General features: G+C 52.5%; 1 protein-coding gene across 3 annotated transcripts in view; it reads left to right on the top strand.

Moving 5' to 3' along the window:
* Positions 1 to 361: 361 nt before the first annotated feature.
* The window catches only part of LOC137325565 (uncharacterized protein KIAA1614-like), a 111,341-nt gene continuing 92,903 nt past the window's right edge, over positions 362 to 18,799 (top strand). The window contains exons 1-4 of one of the 3 annotated variants that reach the window (XM_067990816.1): positions 362 to 733; positions 4,362 to 4,504; positions 5,550 to 6,641; positions 14,610 to 14,682. In XM_067990816.1, coding sequence (XP_067846917.1) covers positions 5,603 to 6,641; positions 14,610 to 14,682 — 1,112 coding nt within the window. In that variant the 5' untranslated portion in view covers positions 362 to 733; positions 4,362 to 4,504; positions 5,550 to 5,602. The remainder of the gene's footprint in view (positions 734 to 4,361; positions 4,505 to 5,549; positions 6,642 to 14,609; positions 14,683 to 18,799) is intronic. The other 2 variants (XM_067990814.1, XM_067990815.1) reach the window with 2 other exon arrangements.

Raw genomic sequence — 18,799 nt, 5'->3', positions numbered from 1 at the left:
GTTCCAAGGAAAACAACCAGATTAATCTACAGGAGGATATCAATCTCAATATGTAACCCTGACTCTTTCGATTTTCCCGGCAGCAAGCTCTGTATTCAGGTATAGATCTCACACAAGCTGCTGACGTATGCTCATAGCCTTCACTCCAAACATTTCACTTTGCAGTTTCTTAAACTGAACCTCACCAGTTTCAGGAAATAAACTGGCAGCTGATCTGTTCAAGCTTACACTGGTCTGCGTCCAATCCCCTGCCTGTGTCAGTTTTGCCTGTCGTCATGGAGACCAGTTAGATTTACACACATTTTTGCCTTTTATAGTCAGTAGACTTCTCCCTTTGGGTATTGGTTGGGTACGCTGGTATGCAGCTTGAACTAATACAGCCACTCTCTCATGTAGTCACACACACGCACACTGCGTGCCTGCAGTGATTGGAAGAAAAGTTTGAGAGAAAGCTCTTGGTAATGGTTAGCGATCTACTTAAAAGATGGCCGGGTATGTGAACTGGAGAGGGGGTGGGTTTTACCCAGGTGTGTGTGTGTGTTCGAGCAGACACGAGGAGGAAGCTGCAAAGTGAAATATTTGGACTGAAAGCTATGAGCATACGTCAGCAGCTTGTGTGAGTTGATTTAGCAAATGGCTAACCTGCTGTTAATCAGATATGGGTGAATACTTCTGTCTCACGATAAGGGAGTCAGCAGCACCTGACGTCTCACCGCAACAACACAGGGCTCAGGTAAAGAGTTTGTGTATCTTTTTTTAACAAAGGTACTCGTAGTTAAAGTAAATGCGACCGAGTGAGGCAGCGCGTGGTCAAATATTGTACGTCTTTAATCACAGTCACTAAATAAGTACAAGTGTGTCTAATGATCCCCCACAATTTGCATTTATAAAGTGCCTTTAATGTAGAAATAAGTCCTGAGGAGCTCCACAGAAATTTAATGAGACGTAAAAAGGACACCCATGCCAAAGGAGGGGATATTAGGAAGGGCCAACTAAAAGCTCGGTCGAAGAGGTGACATTCAAGGGGGGGGGGTCTTAAAGGGGGGAGAGGGAGGTGGAGGGGTTTGATGGAGGGAATTCCAGTGAGTGGGACCCGGTCGATTGAAGGCATGGTGGGGTGACGGCGGGGAACGGGTGCACAGGAGGCCCGAGTCAGACGAATGAAGAGTTTGGGGAGGGGAGGGGAGGGAGGAGGGTGGTTGTAGGGTTAGAGGAGGTTACAGAGATCGGGAGGGGTGAGGTCATGGGGGGGGGGGATTTAAAATTTCTGAATTTTAAAGGCAGAGTTTGGTGGGAACATTTTGAGGTAAACTGGATTTTGTTGTGCTCATTTCATGACCTGATCTGCTATGGAGCCGGGCCATTTTTCAGCCTTTCCTGGCCGGGGCCTAAAACACGCCCCTTATATATGTAAACGAGGGGCCCAACTCCTGTTTTAGGCCCACTCGCGATATTCGATATCACAGGAGCCGGGCCTGTTCTGCTCGGGATTCACAAACGGTCGCTGGGCGAAGGCCATTGAAAGGTAAGTACATCGTTGCTGTAGAGTCAGGAGGAGCAGGAGTGATCCCCCAACTCCACAGTGTCCCTCCCCCCATCCCCCCTCCACCCCCATCATTGCCACTCCACATGGGACCTACCTTTCATCACTTCAAATGGGACGAGCTGTCTGTGGAGGTGCGACAGGCACTGACAGCTCACTCCATTAATATTAGTGTGGCCTGAGGCCCAAATTTCAAGCCGGCCTTGGGCATTCTGGTAAAAGTAGGTCATTGGACTGAAGTCAAAGGAAACGTAAGCCGGGCAGGGTGTGTAACAGGCGGCCAATCTGTTAACTTTATACCTGGCATTAGAAGTCAAAATTCACCCCACTCTCTGAGACCTTTCAACACCGATAAGCTGCTATATAAAGGCAAGTATTTATTTCTGGGGTTCAACGTTTAAGTTGCATTTAAAGAACCCCCTGAAGAGAAAGAGGTAGAAATTCATCAGGGCCTGAACCAGGAGGCCCGAGGCTGGCCTTAAATTTGGGCCTCAGGCCTGAGAACGTCATTAGCATACGCAGAAATGTTAAAAAAAACCCGTGTGAAACAAGCGTAAATCATCAGGGCCCAAAGAAATCGCCAAACTGACGCCACATTCCTTCGTCTAGTCCCTCTTTCTGCTTGGAGATCTAAGTTTGGACTCTCAAACCACCATTTACTCACATTAGGTACAGCACCTGTAAGAAAATACAATCACGGAGGTTTGTCAATTTTCAACGCGAGTCTTTCTGATGCCATAAAGCTGCTTTCAAAGGTACAGAAAATATATCGTAGTGAGGAGAAATAAAAAAAACATAAATCGACATGAAAGACCAGAAATGTGACTTGGGATGCTGTTGAGCCTAAAGATTTTGGGCGCAAATTTACAGCCTGTTCAGAGCTGGCGTGAGTTCAGGAGGTTCACATGAGCTGCAGGGGAAGGCGGGGATAGCACTGAATCGAGGACATTCGCGCAAAGCGTAAAAACAAGGCATGTGTCACTTACACCCGAATTTCCTCGATCGGCTGCACAGGAGATGGTTGTAATTACACCACCATTGCACCATTGTTATTTTTGGCGCAAATTTATAGGAAATTCTGGGCCGTTGTGTTTAAATGACGCAGTCTAGCCACTAAACCAATCAGCTATATTTTGCTTTCTTGCAGCTCTGAGTCATCAGGCTTTCTGGCTCCAGCTGTCGGGAAATAACTTATTTCAGCAATAAACTAACTGACTAAATACCAGCCGTGTATAATCAGGGCCCGAGCGTCCACTTATCCGATTGTTGTTTGTTTTCTTCCCACTTTCTCCCCTGCCGAAGGCAGTGAGTTTTATTTTAATTCATTCTCGGGATGTGGGCGTCGCTGGCGAGGCCGGCATTTATTGCCCGTCCCTGGATGCCCTGAGCAGGTGGTGGTGGGCCTCCTTCTTGAACTGATGAGACAGGCTACTTCAGAGGGCAGTTAAGAGTCAAGCATGTTTGGTACGAGACTGTAGTCACATACAGGCCCAGACTGGGTAAAGACGGCAGGCTTCCTCCCCTAAAAGGGGCATTAGTGAACCAGTTGGGTTTTTACAACAATCCAACAGATTCATGGACACTTTTACTGACACCAGTCTTTTTTATAATTGAATTTAAATTTGCGAACGCCCATGGTGGGATTTGCACTCATGTTCTCTGGATTATTAGTCCAGTAACATAACCGCTGCCCCACCGTGCCTGTAACTGGCACTATGTTCACATTCCACAGGCACCAGATGCCCTCCAGCTCTTTGCCTGTGACCTATTCATGTCCGAGCCTCGGCAGCAAGGGCCGACTCACTGTCCGACAGCTTGGTCCCGATCCAGCTTCCCCCAACCCGCCCGTAGACACTCCGCAGTCCTGACCACTGGGTAGTGACCAGGAGCAGGCCGACTCTGGCACTCAGACTAATGCCCCCCCCCTGGCTCACGCTGGGCCTGGGGTTTGAATGTAGGAGCTCCTTGGCCTGTGTGGGTCACCACTGTCAGCAGTCAGTCCAGTCACTGGGCCTTGCCCATCGACCTGACCCAAACTGGTCGTCGAGTAACCAATGTGATTGACTTCATGGACCTGAGATCAGTGAGGCAGAATGGTGAGAAAGGAAAGTGTCTCCAATCTGTGACTAGGAATAAAAGGTTGTTCTTTAGATCTTATGGGGAATTAGCGTGCGTGGATCAGTGGAAAGAAAGAAGGAACGTGCATTTATATAGCGCCTTTCACAACCTCAGGACGTCCCAAAGCACTTCACAGCCAATGAAGTACTTTTGAAGTGTAGCCAATTTGCGCACAGCAAGATCCCACAAACAGCAACGTGATAATGACCAGATAATCTGTTTTTAGTGATGTTCATTGAGGGATAAATATTGGCCAGGACATCAGGGAGAACTCTCCCTGCTCTACTTCAAATAGCATCATGAGACCTTTTGCATCCACCTGAGAGGGCAGACGGGGCCTCGGTTTAACGTCTCATCTGAAAGACGGCACCTCCGACAGTGCAGCACTCCCCCACTGTCAGCCTGGATTTTGTGCTCACATCTGTGGAGAGGGACTTGAACCAACCTTAAGGCTGAGAGGCGAGAGTGCAACCCACTGAGCCACGACTGATATCACAGCAAAGGGAATACTTCCTCTGCGCACTATGTATGGGAGAACCCTAAACACACTTGTAAAGATGAGGCTTACAGATCACTGCAGAAAACACAGAGAAAATCTTCCATCTGCATTGTTTTTATGTGATGTTATAATGAAATCAACACTAAGCTTTCTCTCGCCAAAACAGTCCCCCTTTAAATCCTAATTTTTTTGTTTACATAGGAATTGCTAGACGAGAAAGACCGAGGTCCATCTAGTTGGCCTTCTACCATCCTGGAAGTCGCATGATACAATGATAATGGAGTTGTTGATTAATTGTAGCAATCAGTCTATATCAATGAGTCTACAACACACCCAGACATGAGGTGAGGAAAACCCCCAGTGGTGGAGAGATTTGGGAACCATAGGTCCAAAGTCACCTGTTCCTCCCAGTCCTGTTACACTCACCACATCAAGTCTCAAATTACTCATATACCGTATCCCAAAAAGTTATTTTCTGTATTTGAATGTATCAACACGAACTGATTCCACCGTTTCCCTCGGGACCCTGACCCACAGACTGACCACTCACTCACTGAGATATTGTTTCCGCAGATTAGTTTTTAATTTACCCCCACCATCAACATCCTGGGGGTCACCATTGACCAGAAACTTAACTGGACCAGCCATATAAACACAATGGCTACAAGAGCAGCTCAGGGGCTGGGTATTCTGTGGCGAGTGACTCACCTCCTGACTCCCCAAAGCCTTTCCACCATCTACAAGGCACAAGTCAGGAGTGTGATGGAATACTCTCCACTTGCCTGGATGAGTGCAGCTCCAACAACACTCAAGAAGCTCGACACCATCCAGGATAAAGCAGCCCGCTTGATTGGCACCCCATCCACCACCCTAAACATTCACTCCCTTCACCACCGGCGCACTGTGGCTGCAGTGTGTACCATCCACAGGATGCACTGTAGCAACTCGCCAAGGCTTCTTCAACAGCACCTCCCAAACCCGCGACCTCTACCACCTAGAAGGACAAGAGCAGCAGGTACATGGGAACAACACCACCTGCACGTTCCCCTCCAAGTCACACACCATCCCGACTTGGAAATATATCGCCGTTCCTTCATTGTCGCTGGGTCAAAATCCTGGAACTCCCTTCCTAACAGCACTGTGGGAGAACCTTCACCACACGGACTGCAGCGGTTCAAGAAGGCGGCTCACCACCACCTTCTCAAGGGCAATTAGGGATGGGCAATAAATGCCGGCCTCGCCAGCGACGCCCACATCCCATGAACGAATAAAAAAAAAGTGCAAGTCCCCTGGTTCTGCTGTTCTGGACATTTAATAATTATGACAAGTTGGAGTTTAGGAAGTACTTTTCTTTACCTGTGTCTGATATTCTGTCTGTGATTTTTCCAGATACATTTAAGTCGTTGCAAGCCATTTATTAGAAGTGACCGTAGGATAGCAACATGGCAGAAAATGGTCCCTCGCGTGACGGACGGCTTTCAAGGTCACGTGATCGTCACGATAACGTTGGGGCCGCTCCCCGCAAAGAAAAGAGTGCGAAAAATTCCGCCCCTGAGTCGGAGGCGAACGTGTACCCTGAGCTCTCCAGAAGGCAGCCCCTCGAAATCTGTCGGCGGCCACCGGATCCGAGTGCCTCGATCCTCCAGACCACGAAAGGACGCGGGCCATCAGGCAGAGCAGCTGGCCAAGAGTCGGAGAGGAGAGCCTGCCGCCAGCGGTGTGAACCGAGAGACTCCATCCGTTCGGGGGATGGCCGGGGAGACTCAGGGCACGAGGAAGAGCTGAGCTCTGGTTTACAGATACACACCTACTTAACGGATAGGATCCTGAGACGTGAGGAGGGACAATTCGACGGGGGCGGGAATACCTCAGGCAAATGCACCAAACAGGGTCTGTCGAGAAGGGCAACAGAAACGGTCATCTCCGAAATCCCTCGTTGGCCGAATGGAGAGAATCCTCCTGAAAAATGCAAAGCAAAGGGCTGGAGTCCTCCGAGAGGATTCTGGAAGGTTCTCGGAAGGGAAGACTTGGCGTCGGACGATGGGGCAGACGCTTTTGAAGACGAGATTCTTCGGAGTGAAACTTATAACGTTAGTGGCTCGGAGAATCCCAGTGTGGATTGCAGCAACGTCCCCGGGCCAAGGGGCCCATCAGAGGAGCTATCGAAGGCCGACAGCAGACTGAGGTGTGGAGAATGGACTGCGGGGAAATACAGTGGATCCAGGGTTGGCCATCTGGGGGGCCTTTGGAGGACAGACAGTTGGGAGAGCGTCAGCAGTAACGGCAGCTTGTTATCTCTGACAGAAAGGGTGGAGCTCAACCGTTCTAACCTCAAACGGACGCTGACCCCTTCTCATCTCCAGCCGGGGCCCGGGGTCGGCGTTGAAAGTGTGTCCCAGGAGAATCATGCACCACCTGCCTGCAGACTCCAACACAACATACTGGGTGACATCTTCCCTGGGAACAAGTGGCTCACACAAGGTAAACTCTTCCCTACACGGTGCTGAAAAGTTTCGGCAACATTCTCCTCCTCGTTAAATGGATTCTCTTTTTTATTTTGCACGGTACTTTCACTGTACTTCTTTCATGTGGTCATTTCATTACCTTGGTATGGGTCAGTATCATGGGATTCCCCAGCTAGCACTGCAGGGAAGGCATCATCACTACACGGTTCTGATCTGAGCCAGTTTGGAATTCGCTGCCAACATTCACCATCCCTCAGGGCCTTAAATAAACCAGAGAGGGTCCACGAGAGGGCTGATTATGGACATTAAAATGGGGCGGGTTCTATAACAGGCAGCAAGTTGAAGATCTAACTGTATGTGTGGTCTGTTCGAAGAGACGAGTTTGTTTGGATTTTGCTCTTGTGTTGTGACATTTTTCAGTCATTATCGAGTCACTGAATCCATTGACTCATCCCTCCAGAGTTGTCTCCTCGTTTAAAAGGGAGACTTGCATTTATAGAGCGCTCTTCATGACCTCCCAAAGCACTTTACAGCCAATGAAGTACTTTTGAAGTCTAGTCAATGTTGTAATGTAGGAAATGCAGCAGCCAATTGGCACACAGCAAGATCCCACAAACAGCAATGTGATAATGACCAGATCATCTGTTTCTTCAGTGATGTTGGTTGAGGGATAAATATTGGCCTGGACACAGGGAGAACTCCCCTGCTCTTCTTTGAAATAGTGCCATGGGATCTTTTACCTGAGAGGCCAGACAGGGGCCTCGGTTAAACATTTCATCTGAAAGACGGCACCTCCAACAGCGCAGCGCTCCCTCAGTACTGCACTGGGAGTGTCAGCCTGGATTCTGTGCTTAAGTCTCTGGAGTGGGACTCGAACACCACAGACCTTCTGACTCAGAGGTGAGAGTGCTCCCCACTGAGTCACGGCTGGCACCCTTTGAGTAGTTCGTCTGGCGCCCTGCCATCCTGTCCCATCCGCAGCCAAGGCTCACTCTGGTGATTGTCGGGCTTCGCTCTGGTGGGGACAGTCAGTCTCCTTGTCGGTGGGAACATGTAGCTGCATCTCCCTCAGCCCAACACCCAAGAATCTCTGCCCTTAGCAGGATATAAGGAGCACTATTCTCCTACAGAGGAACATAGGGTCAGGAGGAGGCCATTCAGCCCCTCGAGCCTGTACCACCATTCAATTGGATCATGGCTGATCTGTATCTTAACTCCATTTACCCGCCTTGGTTCCCTATCCCTTGATACCCTCACCTGACAAAAATCCATCGATCTCAGTTTTGAAAGCTCCAGTTGACCCCCAGCCTCAACAGCTTTTTGGGGGAGAGAGTTCCAGATTTCCACTCCCCTTTGTGTGAAGAAATGCTTCCTGACATCACCCCTGAACGGCCGAGCTCTAATTTTAAGGTGATGTCCCCTTGTTCTGGACTCCCCCCACCAGAGGAAACAGTTTCTCTCTATCGACCCTATCAAATCCTTTAATCATCTTAAACACCTCATTTACAAAAACCTCACACAGGGCTCGATTTTCAAATGAATGTCCAGGTGCATTGGGAGGGGCGAGGCAGCGATAATCGGTAAAATCCGGAGCGGGTACGGAACCCGGCTCCAACCCACCGACTCCCGTGTCTCACACAGATATGGTTCTGGAATCCGGAAATCCTGCCGGCAATTAAAGCCGGTGGGATGTTATTGAAAGAAGCAAATGTAAAGGTTCTTTATTTGTTACATAGTAGGTAGTTGCAACGATTTTCAACTTACTTGGGCGGCTTCCGATTCACGCCTTGTGAAACCAGGTTCAGGCAAAAATAAACTAAATAAATTAAATAAAATAACATTTCACAAAGTTAAAAAATAAATAAACCGACCTTTCAAACGATGTCACCTGCACCCCCTCCTCTGATGTCCGATGTCCCCCCCCATCTTTGTCCCTCCCTCTCCGATCATTGTCCCCCCCACTCCGATCTTTGTCCCCCTCCTCCGATCTTTGCCCCCTCCTCCGATCTTTGTCCCCCTCCCCCGATCTTTGTCCCCCCCCACTCCGATCTTTGTCCCCCTCCTCCGATCTTTGTCCCCCACTCCGATCTTTGTCCCCCACTCCGATCTTTGTCCCCCTCCTCCGATCTTTGTCCCCCACTCCGATCTTTGTCCCTCTCCTCCGATCTTTGTCCCCCTCCCCCGATCTTTGTCCCACCCACTCCGATCTTTGTCGCCCCCTCCTCCGATCTTTGTCCCCCTCCTCCGATCTTTGTCCCCCGACTCCGATCTTTGTCCCTCTCCTCCGATCTTTGTCCCCCTCCTCCGATCTTTGTCCCCCGACTCCGATCTTTGTCCCTCTCCTCCGATCTTTGTCCCCCGACTCCGATCTTTGTCCCTCTCCTCCGATCTTTGTCCCCCTCCTCCGATCATTGTCCCCCCCACTCCGATCTTTGTCCCTCTCCTCCGATCTTTGTCCCCCCCACTCCGATCTTTGTCCCCCTCCTCCGATCTTTGTCCCCCTCCTCCGATCTTTGTCCCCCCCACTCCGATCTTTGTCCTCCCCACTCCGATCTTTGTCCCCCCCACTCCGATCTTTGTCGCCCCCCACTCCGATCTTTGTCGCCCCCACTCCGATCTTTGTCCCCCTCCTCCGATCTTTGCCCCCCTCCCCCGATCTTTGTCGCCCCCACTCTGATCTTTGTCCCCCTCCTCCGATCTTTGTCCCCCTCCTCCGATCATTGTCCCCCCCACTCCGATCTTTGTCCCTCTCCTCCGATCTTTGTCCCCCCCACTCCGATCTTTGTCCCCCTCCTCCGATCTTTGTCCCCCTCCTCCGATCTTTGTCCCCCTCCTCCGATCTTTGTCCCCCTCCTCCGATCTTTGTCCCCCCCACTCCGATCTGTGTCCCCCTCCTCCGATCTTTGTCCCCCCCACTCCGATCTTAGCCCCCCTCCTCCGATCTTTGCCCCCCTCCCCTGATCTTTGTCCCCCCCACTCCGATCTTTGTCCCCCTCCTCCGATCTTTGTCCCCCTCCTCCGATCTTTGTCGCCCCCCACTCTGATCTTTGTCCCCCCACTCTGATCTTTGTCCCCCCACTCCGATCTTTGTCCCCCTCCTCCGATCTTTGTCGCCCCCCACTCTGATCTTTGTCCCCCCACTCCGATCTTTGTCCCCCTCCTCCGATCTTTGTCGCCCCCCACTCTGATCTTTATCCCCCTCCTCCGATCTTTGTCCCCCCCACTCCGATCTTTGTCCCCCTCCTCCGATCTTTGCCCCCCTCCTCCGATCTTTGTCCCCCCACTCTGATCTTTGTCCCTCTCCTCCGATCTTTGTCCTCCCCACTCCGATCTTTGTCCCCCCCAGTCCGATCTTTGTCCCCCTCCTCCGATCTTTGCCCCCCTCCTCCGATCTTTGTCCCCACACTCCGATCTTTGTCCCCCTCCTCCGATCTTTGTCGCCCCCACTCCGATCTTCGTCCCCCTCCTCCGATCTTTGCCCCCCTCCTCCGATCTTTGTCCCCCCACTCTGATCTTTGTCCCCCTCCTCCGATCTTTGTCCCCCTCCTCCGATCTTTGTCCTCCCCACTCCGATCTTTGTCCCCCCCACTCCGATCTTTGTCCCCCTCCTCCGATCTTTGCCCCCCTCCTCCGATCTTTGTCCCCCCACTCCGATCTTTGTCCCCCTCCTCCGATCTTTGTCGCCCCCCACTCTGATCTTTGTCCCCCCACTCTGATCTTTGTCCCCCTCCTCCGATCTTTGTCGCCCCCCACTCTGATCTTTGTCCCCCCACTCCGATCTTTGTCCCCCTCCTCCGATCTTTGTCGCCCCCCACTCTGATCTTTGTCCCCCCACTCCGATCTTTGTCCCCCTCCTCCGATCTTTGTCGCCCCCCACTCCGATCTTTGTCCTCCCCACTCCGATCTTTGTCCCCCCCACTCCGATCTTTGTCGCCCCCCACTCCGATCTTTGTCGCCCCCACTCCGATCTTTGTCCCCCTCCTCCGATCTTTGCCCCCCTCCCCCGATCTTTGTCGCCCCCACTCTGATCTTTGTCCCCCTCCTCCGATCTTTGTCCCCCTCCTCCGATCATTGTCCCCCCCACTCCGATCTTTGTCCCTCTCCTCCGATCTTTGTCCCCCCCACTCCGATCTTTGTCCCCCTCCTCCGATCTTTGCCCCCTCCTCCGATCTTTGTCCCCCTCCTCCGATCTTTGTCCCCCTCCTCCGATCTTTGTCCCCCCCACTCCGATCTGTGTCCCCCTCCTCCGATCTTTGTCCCCCCCACTCCGATCTTAGCCCCCCTCCTCCGATCTTTGCCCCCCTCCCCTGATCTTTGTCCCCCCACTCCGATCTTTGTCCCCCTCCTCCGATCTTTGTCCCCCCACTCCGATCTTTGTCCCCCTCCTCCGATCTTTGTCCCCCCACTCCGATCTTTGCCCCCCTCCTCCGATCTTTGTCCCCCCACTCTGATCTTTGTCCCCCTCCTCCGATCTTTGTCGCCCCCCACTCTGATCTTTGTCCCCCTACTCCGATCTTTGTCCCCCTCCTCCGATCTTTGTCGCCCCCCACTCTGATCTTTGTCCCCCCACTCCGATCTTTGTCCCCCTCCTCCGATCTTTGTCGCCCCCCACTCTGATCTTTATCCCCCTCCTCCGATCTTTGTCCCCCCCACTCCGATCTTTGTCCCCCTCCTCCGATCTTTGCCCCCCTCCTCCGATCTTTGTCCCCCCACTCTGATCTTTGTCCCCCTCCTCCGATCTTTGTCCCCCTCCTCCGATCTTTGTCCTCCCCACTCCGATCTTTGTCCCCCCCACTCTGATCTTTGTCCCCCCACTCCGATCTTTGTCCCCCCCAGTCCGATCTTTGTCCCCCTCCTCCGATCTTTGCCCCCCTCCTCCGATCTTTGTCCCCCCACTCCGATCTTTGTCCCCCTCCTCCGATCTTTGTCGCCCCCACTCCGATCTTCGTCCCCCTCCTCCGATCTTTGCCCCCCTCCTCCGATCTTTGTCCCCCCACTCTGATCTTTGTCCCCCTCCTCCGATCTTTGTCCCCCTCCTCCGATCTTTGTCCTCCCCACTCCGATCTTTGTCCCCCCCACTCCGATCTTTGTCCCCCTCCTCCGATCTTTGCCCCCCTCCTCCGATCTTTGTCCCCCCACTCCGATCTTTGTCCCCCTCCTCCGATCTTTGTCCCCCTCCTCCGATCTTTGTCCTCCCCACTCCGATCTTTGTCCCCCCACTCCGATCTTTGTCCCCCTCCTCCGATCTTTGTCGCCCCCCACTCTGATCTTTGTCCCCCCACTCCGATCTTTGTCCCCCTCCTCCGATCTTTGTCGCCCCCCACTCTGATCTTTGTCCCCCCACTCCGATCTTTGTCCCCCTCCTCCGATCTTTGTCGCCCCCCACTCTGATCTTTGTCCCCCTCCTCCGATCTTTGTCCCCCTCCTCCGATCTTTGTCCCCCCACTCTGATCTTTGTCCCCCTCCTCCGATCTTTGTCCCCCTCCTCCGATCTTTGTCCCCCCACTCTGATCTTTGTCCCCCTCCTCCGATCTTTGTCCCCCCCGCTCCGATCTTTGTCCCCCTCCTCCGATCTTTGTCCCCCCCACTCTGATCTTTGTCCCCCTCCTCCGATCTTTGTCCCCCTCCTCCGATCTTTGTCCTCCCCACTCCGATCTTTGTCCTCCCCACTCCGATCTTTGTCCCCCCCACTCCGATCTTTGTCCCCCCCACTCCGATCTTTGTCCCCCTCCTCCGATCTTTGTCCCCCCCACTCCGATCTTTGTCCCCCCCACTCCGATCTTTGTCCCCCTCCTCCGATCTTTGCCCCCCTCCCCCGATCTTTGTCCCCCTCCTCCGATCTTTGTCCCCCCCACTCCGATCTTTGTCCCCCTCCTCCGATCTTTGCCCCCCTCCTCCGATCTTTGCCCCCCTCCCCCGATCTTTGTCCCCCTCCTCCGATCTTTGTCCCCCCCACTCCGATCTTTGTCCCCCTCCTCCGATCTTTGTCCCCCTCCTCCGATCTTTGTCCCCCCCACTCCGATCATTGTCGCCCCCACTCCGATCTTTGTCCCCCCCACTCCGATCTTTGTCCTACCCACTCCGATCTTTGCCCCCCTCCCCCGATCTTTGTCCCCCCCACTCCGATCTTTGTCCCCCCCACTCCGATCTTTGTCCCCCCCACTCCGATCTTTGTCCCCCTCCTCCGATCTTTGTCCCCCTCCTCCGATCTTTGTCCCCCCCACTCCGATCTTTGTCCCCCTCCTCCGATCTTTGTCCCTCTCCTCCGATCTTTGTCCCCCCCCAATGATCTTTGTCCCTCTCCTCCGATCTTTGTCCCTTTCCTCCGATCTTTGTGCCCCCACTCCGATCTGTGTCCCTCTCCTCCGATCTGTGTCCCTCCTCCGATCTTTGTCGCCCACTCTGATCTTTGTCCCCCCCCCCACTCCGAACTTTGTGCCCCCCCGATCTTTGTGCCCCTCCCACTCTCTGGCCAGTCCCCGATGAGCTCTCTCTCTCTCTTTCTCCTCCCCCCACCTCAGCCTGTCAATCAGGCTGGCTGCTGGGCACCAAACCTGGAAACAAGATTAATGAGCATCAATGACCTGGCGATCACGTGGGAAAGGTACGTTTTTTTTGTTCGGGTTTGCCGTGCGCCCATTGACCCCAGCCCCCACCCTGCTGCCATCCCACCACCCTTTTAAAATTGAGCCCATGGTCTCGGGTGGGGTGGGGAGAGTTTCTTGTGATCCACAAGGTATCACGATTGTGTGAGACAGGCTGGATGGACCAGAGGGTCTCCTCTTCTCCGTCATTGTTTGTACGTTCGTATTCAGATCACCCCTTTAATCTTCCAAACTCAAGGGAGTACAAGCTTAGTCTACGCAACCTGTCCTCATAATTTAAGCCTTTTAGCCCCGGTGTCATTCTGGTGAATCTGCTCTGCACCCCCTCCAAGGCCGATATATCCTTCCTGCTAAAAAAACAGTCTGTACTTACTGACAACCTGTCAACTCCTGGAGGCAGGGTTATCATCTAGACTATGCCAGCTCTTGCTTAATCTGTTCAATCAGCAGGCCTTTTCCTTGTTTTGACATGTAAAAATGCAACAAAAATTGACCCAGTTGCATCTGCCAAGGTTGGAAAACTTTCATCTTCGAAGCTGTTTTTTGTCAGCTAAAGGAATCCTTGTGTTTCCCTAAAATCAAAACAGAAAGCACTGAAAACGCTCAGCGGGTGAGCGAGTCTCGGCAGAGCGAAGAGAGGAGCTGAGGTGTGGGGCGTGGGGTAAGGGGGTGAAGACCCTCCGTCAGAGCCCCCTTGTTCCCAAACTCCCTTTCACCTTCAAAATGTCGATCGGGGTCCTGAAGGAGAACAAAAGTAGGAAGTCAATAGCAACATGCATTTACATGGCGCCTTTCATGTAGTAAACCACCCGAGAGGCAAAATCGGACAAAAATTGACACCGAGCCAAAGGAGACATTAGGAAGGTGGGTTTTAAGGAGTGTTTTAAAGGAGGAGAGGGGGGGGGGTGGAGAGGTTTAGGGAGGGAATTCCAGAGCTTAGGGCCTAGGCGGCTGAAGGCACGGGACGCCTATAAAATGGGCCCGGCGAATTCAGCAGTGGGCCGAGGCCTGTGTAGATTGGATGCAGGACATCCCACTGCTAAATTAGACAACGCAGTGCCCGATTCGTGCCCGAAAAAAAGCGGGCGCAACTCATACCAATTTCTACCCCCATGCAGTTGACCCCCTGGGTCTCTCGGTTCATCCACACCCGTCTTTCCATTGAGTGTACACTTTTCCTCATTAACTTGCAGCTGCCTGCCCGTTCCCCAACCCGTCTCTGTCCTCCTGAAGTCTTTTACCCCCCCCCCGCTTTCCCTCACTCTTTTGTGAAGTTACCGCCTACTTTTGTGCCGTCAGTAAATTTTGACATCGCGCTCCCTTTTCCCGAGTCCGAGTCATCGATTTGAATGATTTGTTTCTCCGTGTCCTTTTCCCAGGCCGCGGGAGGGCGCAGAGTGACAGTGACTGGGATTCAGGGATTTCACTGCAGGAGTCGGATCGTGGGACGAGGTAAGGCGTGTGAAGCTGTTGACCTGTTCATGAGGTTTGCTGGGACTGGTGACTGAGGCACTATCTGCTGGGCATTGGGGTCACATATAGCAACAGGAGTAGGCCATTCAGCCCCTCGAGCCTGTACCTCAGCTCCATTTACCTTTGATCCATATCCCTCAATCCCCTCACCCAACAAAAATCGATCGATCTCAGTTTTGATATTTTCAATTGACCCCCAGCCTCAACAGCTTTTTGGGGGAGAGAGTTCCAGATTTCCACTCCCCTTTGTGTGAAGAAATGCTTCCTGACATCACCCCTGAACGGTCGAGCTCTAATTTTAAGGTCATGTCCCCTTGTTCTGGACTCCCCCACCAGAGGAAATAGTTTCTCTCTATCTACCCTATCAAATCAGTTCATCATTTTAAACACCTCGATTAGATCACAACCTGAATCTTCTGTACAATTCTTTCCTTATTTTAACTGTATTAAAATTAAACATATAGTCGTTTTATAAAACACCACATATTTCTGATGTTTGAGCTGCCATTTTTTTTTTCAAATAATCAGAAAAAAGTCCAAATAGTTCCGAGCCCACTGAGCTAGTTTCTGAGTCAAAAGCACAGTTCGATGATGCCGTGGTGTAATATAAAGGTTATACCTCCTCCACGAGGGGAGCCAGTGTTTTCATACTGAGAATCGGCCTCCGTCAGCATTGTTTTAAATATATTCAATTTCTTTCCCCAGTGGTTTTTTTCCCCTCTTCCATTCTGAAGCTGGCTCACACTGGGGTACAGGTCCATGGTCCCTGGGGCCATCGGGGTTTCACACCAAATGGCCAGTTTTAACGTGCGAGCCTCGACAATTGGTGCCGGCGGGCTATTCCACTGTCAGGAGGCATCACGGCCAAGCCCTATCCTGCGCTCACCCAATGTCCACAGACTTGCAGGGGTGACTGGACAGCGGGGGGACTAGGACCACACTTAACTTGGAAAGTAAATTCCCTGTCGCTGGAGTAAAGACTTGCACTGAAGAGTGAGGCTTTTCGATAGGGTTACATAATTCACGTTTGAAGTTGTTGAGGCCTGGGTATGAACTGAGGTGGTCAGTTTTAGACACACAATGGGCTGCTTAATAAGATTAGATCCTGTATGGTTCGCGGCCAGCTCTTGGGTTAGATGAGGAATTGGTTTCATTCTCGTAGACAGAAGGTTGTTATAAACACCACCAATAACCTACATTTATATAGCGCCTTTAATGTAGTAAAACATCCCAAGGTGCTTCACAGGAGCGATTATCAAACATAAATTTGACACGTGTCACAGAAGGAGATATTAGGACAGGTGACCAAAAGCTTGGTCAAGGAGGTAGGTTTTAAGGAGCATCTTAAAGGAGGAGAGAGAGGCGGAGAGGTTTAGGGAGGGAATTCCAGAGCTTAGGGCCTGGGCAGCTGAAGGCACGGCCGCCAATGGTGGAGCGATTAAAATCGGGAATGTGTAAGAAGCCAGAATTGGAGGAGTGCGAAGATCTCGGAGGGTTGTAGGTCTGGAGGAGGTTACAGAGATAGGGAGGGGCGAGGCCATGGAGGGATTTGAAAACAAAGATGAGAATTTTAAAATCGAGAACTGGGAGCCAGTGTAGGTCAGTGAACCCAGGGTGATGGGTGAACGGGACTTGGTGCGAGTTAGGATATGGGCAGCAGAGTTTTAGTGAGCTGAAGTTTACGGCGGTAGCTGTGCGTGGGGATCGGTTACTAGTGGAGGCTTGTAGAGATCGGAGTCAGGGATCGGAGTCAGGGATCGGTGTCAGGGATCGGAGTCAGGGATCGGAGTCAGGGATCGGAGTCAGGGATCGGAGACAGGGATCGGAGTCAGGGATCGGTGTCAGGGATCGGAGACAGGGATCGGAGTCAGGGATCGGAGTCAGGGATCGGAGACAGGGATCGGAGTCAGGGATCGGAGTCAGGGATCGGTTTCAGGGATCGGCCTCAGGGATCGGAGTCAGGGATCGGAGTCAGGGATCGGCGTCAGGGATCGGAGTCAGGGATCGGAGTCAGGGATCGGTGTCAGGGATCGGAGACAGGGATCGGAGTCAGGGATCGGAGTCAGGGATCGGAGACAGGGATCGGAGTCAGGGATCGGAGTCAGGGATCGGTTTCAGGGATCGGCCTCAGGGATCGGCGTCAGGGATCGGAGACAGGGATCGAAGACAGGGATCGGTGTCAGGGATCGGAGTCAGGGATCGGAGTCAGGGATCGAAGACAGGGATCGGCCTCAGGGATCGGAGTCAGGGATCGGAGTCAGGGATCGGAGACAGGGATCGGCCTCAGGGATCGGAGACAGGGATCGGAGACAGGGATCGGAGTCAGGGATCAGTTTCAGGGATCGGTGTCAGGGATCGGTTTCAAGGATCGGCCTCAGGGATCGGAGACAGGGATCGGAGTCTGGGATCGGAGTCAGGGATCAGTTTCAGGGATCGGTGTCAGGGATCGGAGTCTGGGATCGGAGTCTGGGATCGGAGTCAGGGATCAGTTTCAGGGATCGGAGTCTGGGATCGGAGTCTGGGATCGGAGTCTGGGATCGGAGACAGGGATCGGAGACAGGGATCGGTGTCAGGGATCGGAGTCAGGGATCGGAGTCAGGGATCGAAGACAGGGATCGGCCTCAGGGATCGGAGTCAGGGATCGGAGTCAGGGATCGGAGACAGGGATCGGCCTCAGGGATCGGAGACAGGGATCGGAGTCAGGGATCAGTTTCAGGGATCGGTGTCAGGGATCGGTTTCAAGGATCGGCCTCAGGGATCGGAGACAGGGATCGGAGTCTGGGATCGGAGTCAGGGATCAGTTTCAGGGATCGGTGTCAGGGATCGGAGTCTGGGATCGGAGTCTGGGATCGGAGTCAGGGATCAGTTTCAGGGATCGGAGTCTGGGATCGGAGTCTGGGATCGGAGTCTGGGATCGGAGACAGGGATCGGAGTCAGGGATCGGTTTCAGGGATCGGTTTCAGGGATCGGCGTCAGGGATCGGCGTCAGGGATCGGCGTCAGGGATCGGAGTCTGGGATCGGAGTCTGGGATCGGAGTCTGGGATCGGAGTCTGGGATCGGTTTCAGGGATCGGTTTCAGGGATTACTGTCGGGGACCGGTGTCGGGGATCGGTGTCGGGGATCGGAGTCAGAGATCAGTTTTAGGGATCAGTTTTAGGGATCGGTTTCAGGGATCGTTTTCAGGGATCAGTTTTAGGGATCAGTTTCAGGGATTACTGTCGGGGACCATCGCTCCTCGTCGCCTTTATCGATGGTCAATGGATGAAGGTATCCGGAGAACTGTCCGCAGATTCACAGATGATACGAAGATTTGTGCGGATATTAGGGCCTTAAATGAGGAAAATAGATCGAGGTGTGATGGGCCCACATCTGGTAGATGTCATTATCTAATGTGGATAAATGTAGTGTGCTGAACAGGAGAATGACCAGAATGATATAAGACATGAATTACTGAAGGTTCTCGAGCAGTGCCATGAGGCGATTGTAAAAAGAAAATTGAGTGTTCGGATGTATTGCCAGAAATATTAAATACAAAACAAGGACGGTTAAGCTGTCTTGGTACAAAGGCCTTGGTTAGGCCTCATCCAGGATACTGTTTCCCAGTTTGGGCCCTCTCACATCGTAGCTGATAGAGAGGCCCGGGTAAAGGTTCAGAGGATGGCCACTAGATTAATACCTACTTTAAAGGCCACGATAAGCTTAGAGAGATGGGGCTTTTTATTCTAGCAAAGAGTAGACTTCGGGGAGCTTCCATTGAGGTCTTTCACACAATATAAGGATTGGACTCAGCCCATTAGAATCGGCTATTCAGGCTCGGCCCAGGGTGCTTGTGTGTAAGTTATGTGGACATAGAGCCAGGTCAGTCACCAGGACGTACTCCGTGTTACTGAGCCTCTCGAACAAGTCGCCAGCTCCTGAGGCGAGTGTGAATTCGCTGCAAACGTTCAAAAGGAAGCTGGGCGAGATCCTGAGAGTGGCTGACGTTTTTTTTTTATTTGTTCATGGGATGTGGGCGTCACTGGCAAGGCCAGCATTTATTGCCCATCCCTAATTGCCCTTGAGAAGGTGGTGGTGAGCCGCCTTCTTGAACCGCTG

This window comes from Heptranchias perlo, chromosome 9, assembly GCF_035084215.1.
Source record: "Heptranchias perlo isolate sHepPer1 chromosome 9, sHepPer1.hap1, whole genome shotgun sequence".
In the NCBI taxonomy this organism is placed as follows: domain Eukaryota; kingdom Metazoa; phylum Chordata; class Chondrichthyes; order Hexanchiformes; family Hexanchidae; genus Heptranchias; species Heptranchias perlo.
The sequence above is the reverse complement of the archived record's forward strand: the minus strand, read 5'-3'. Positions and strand labels throughout refer to the sequence as shown.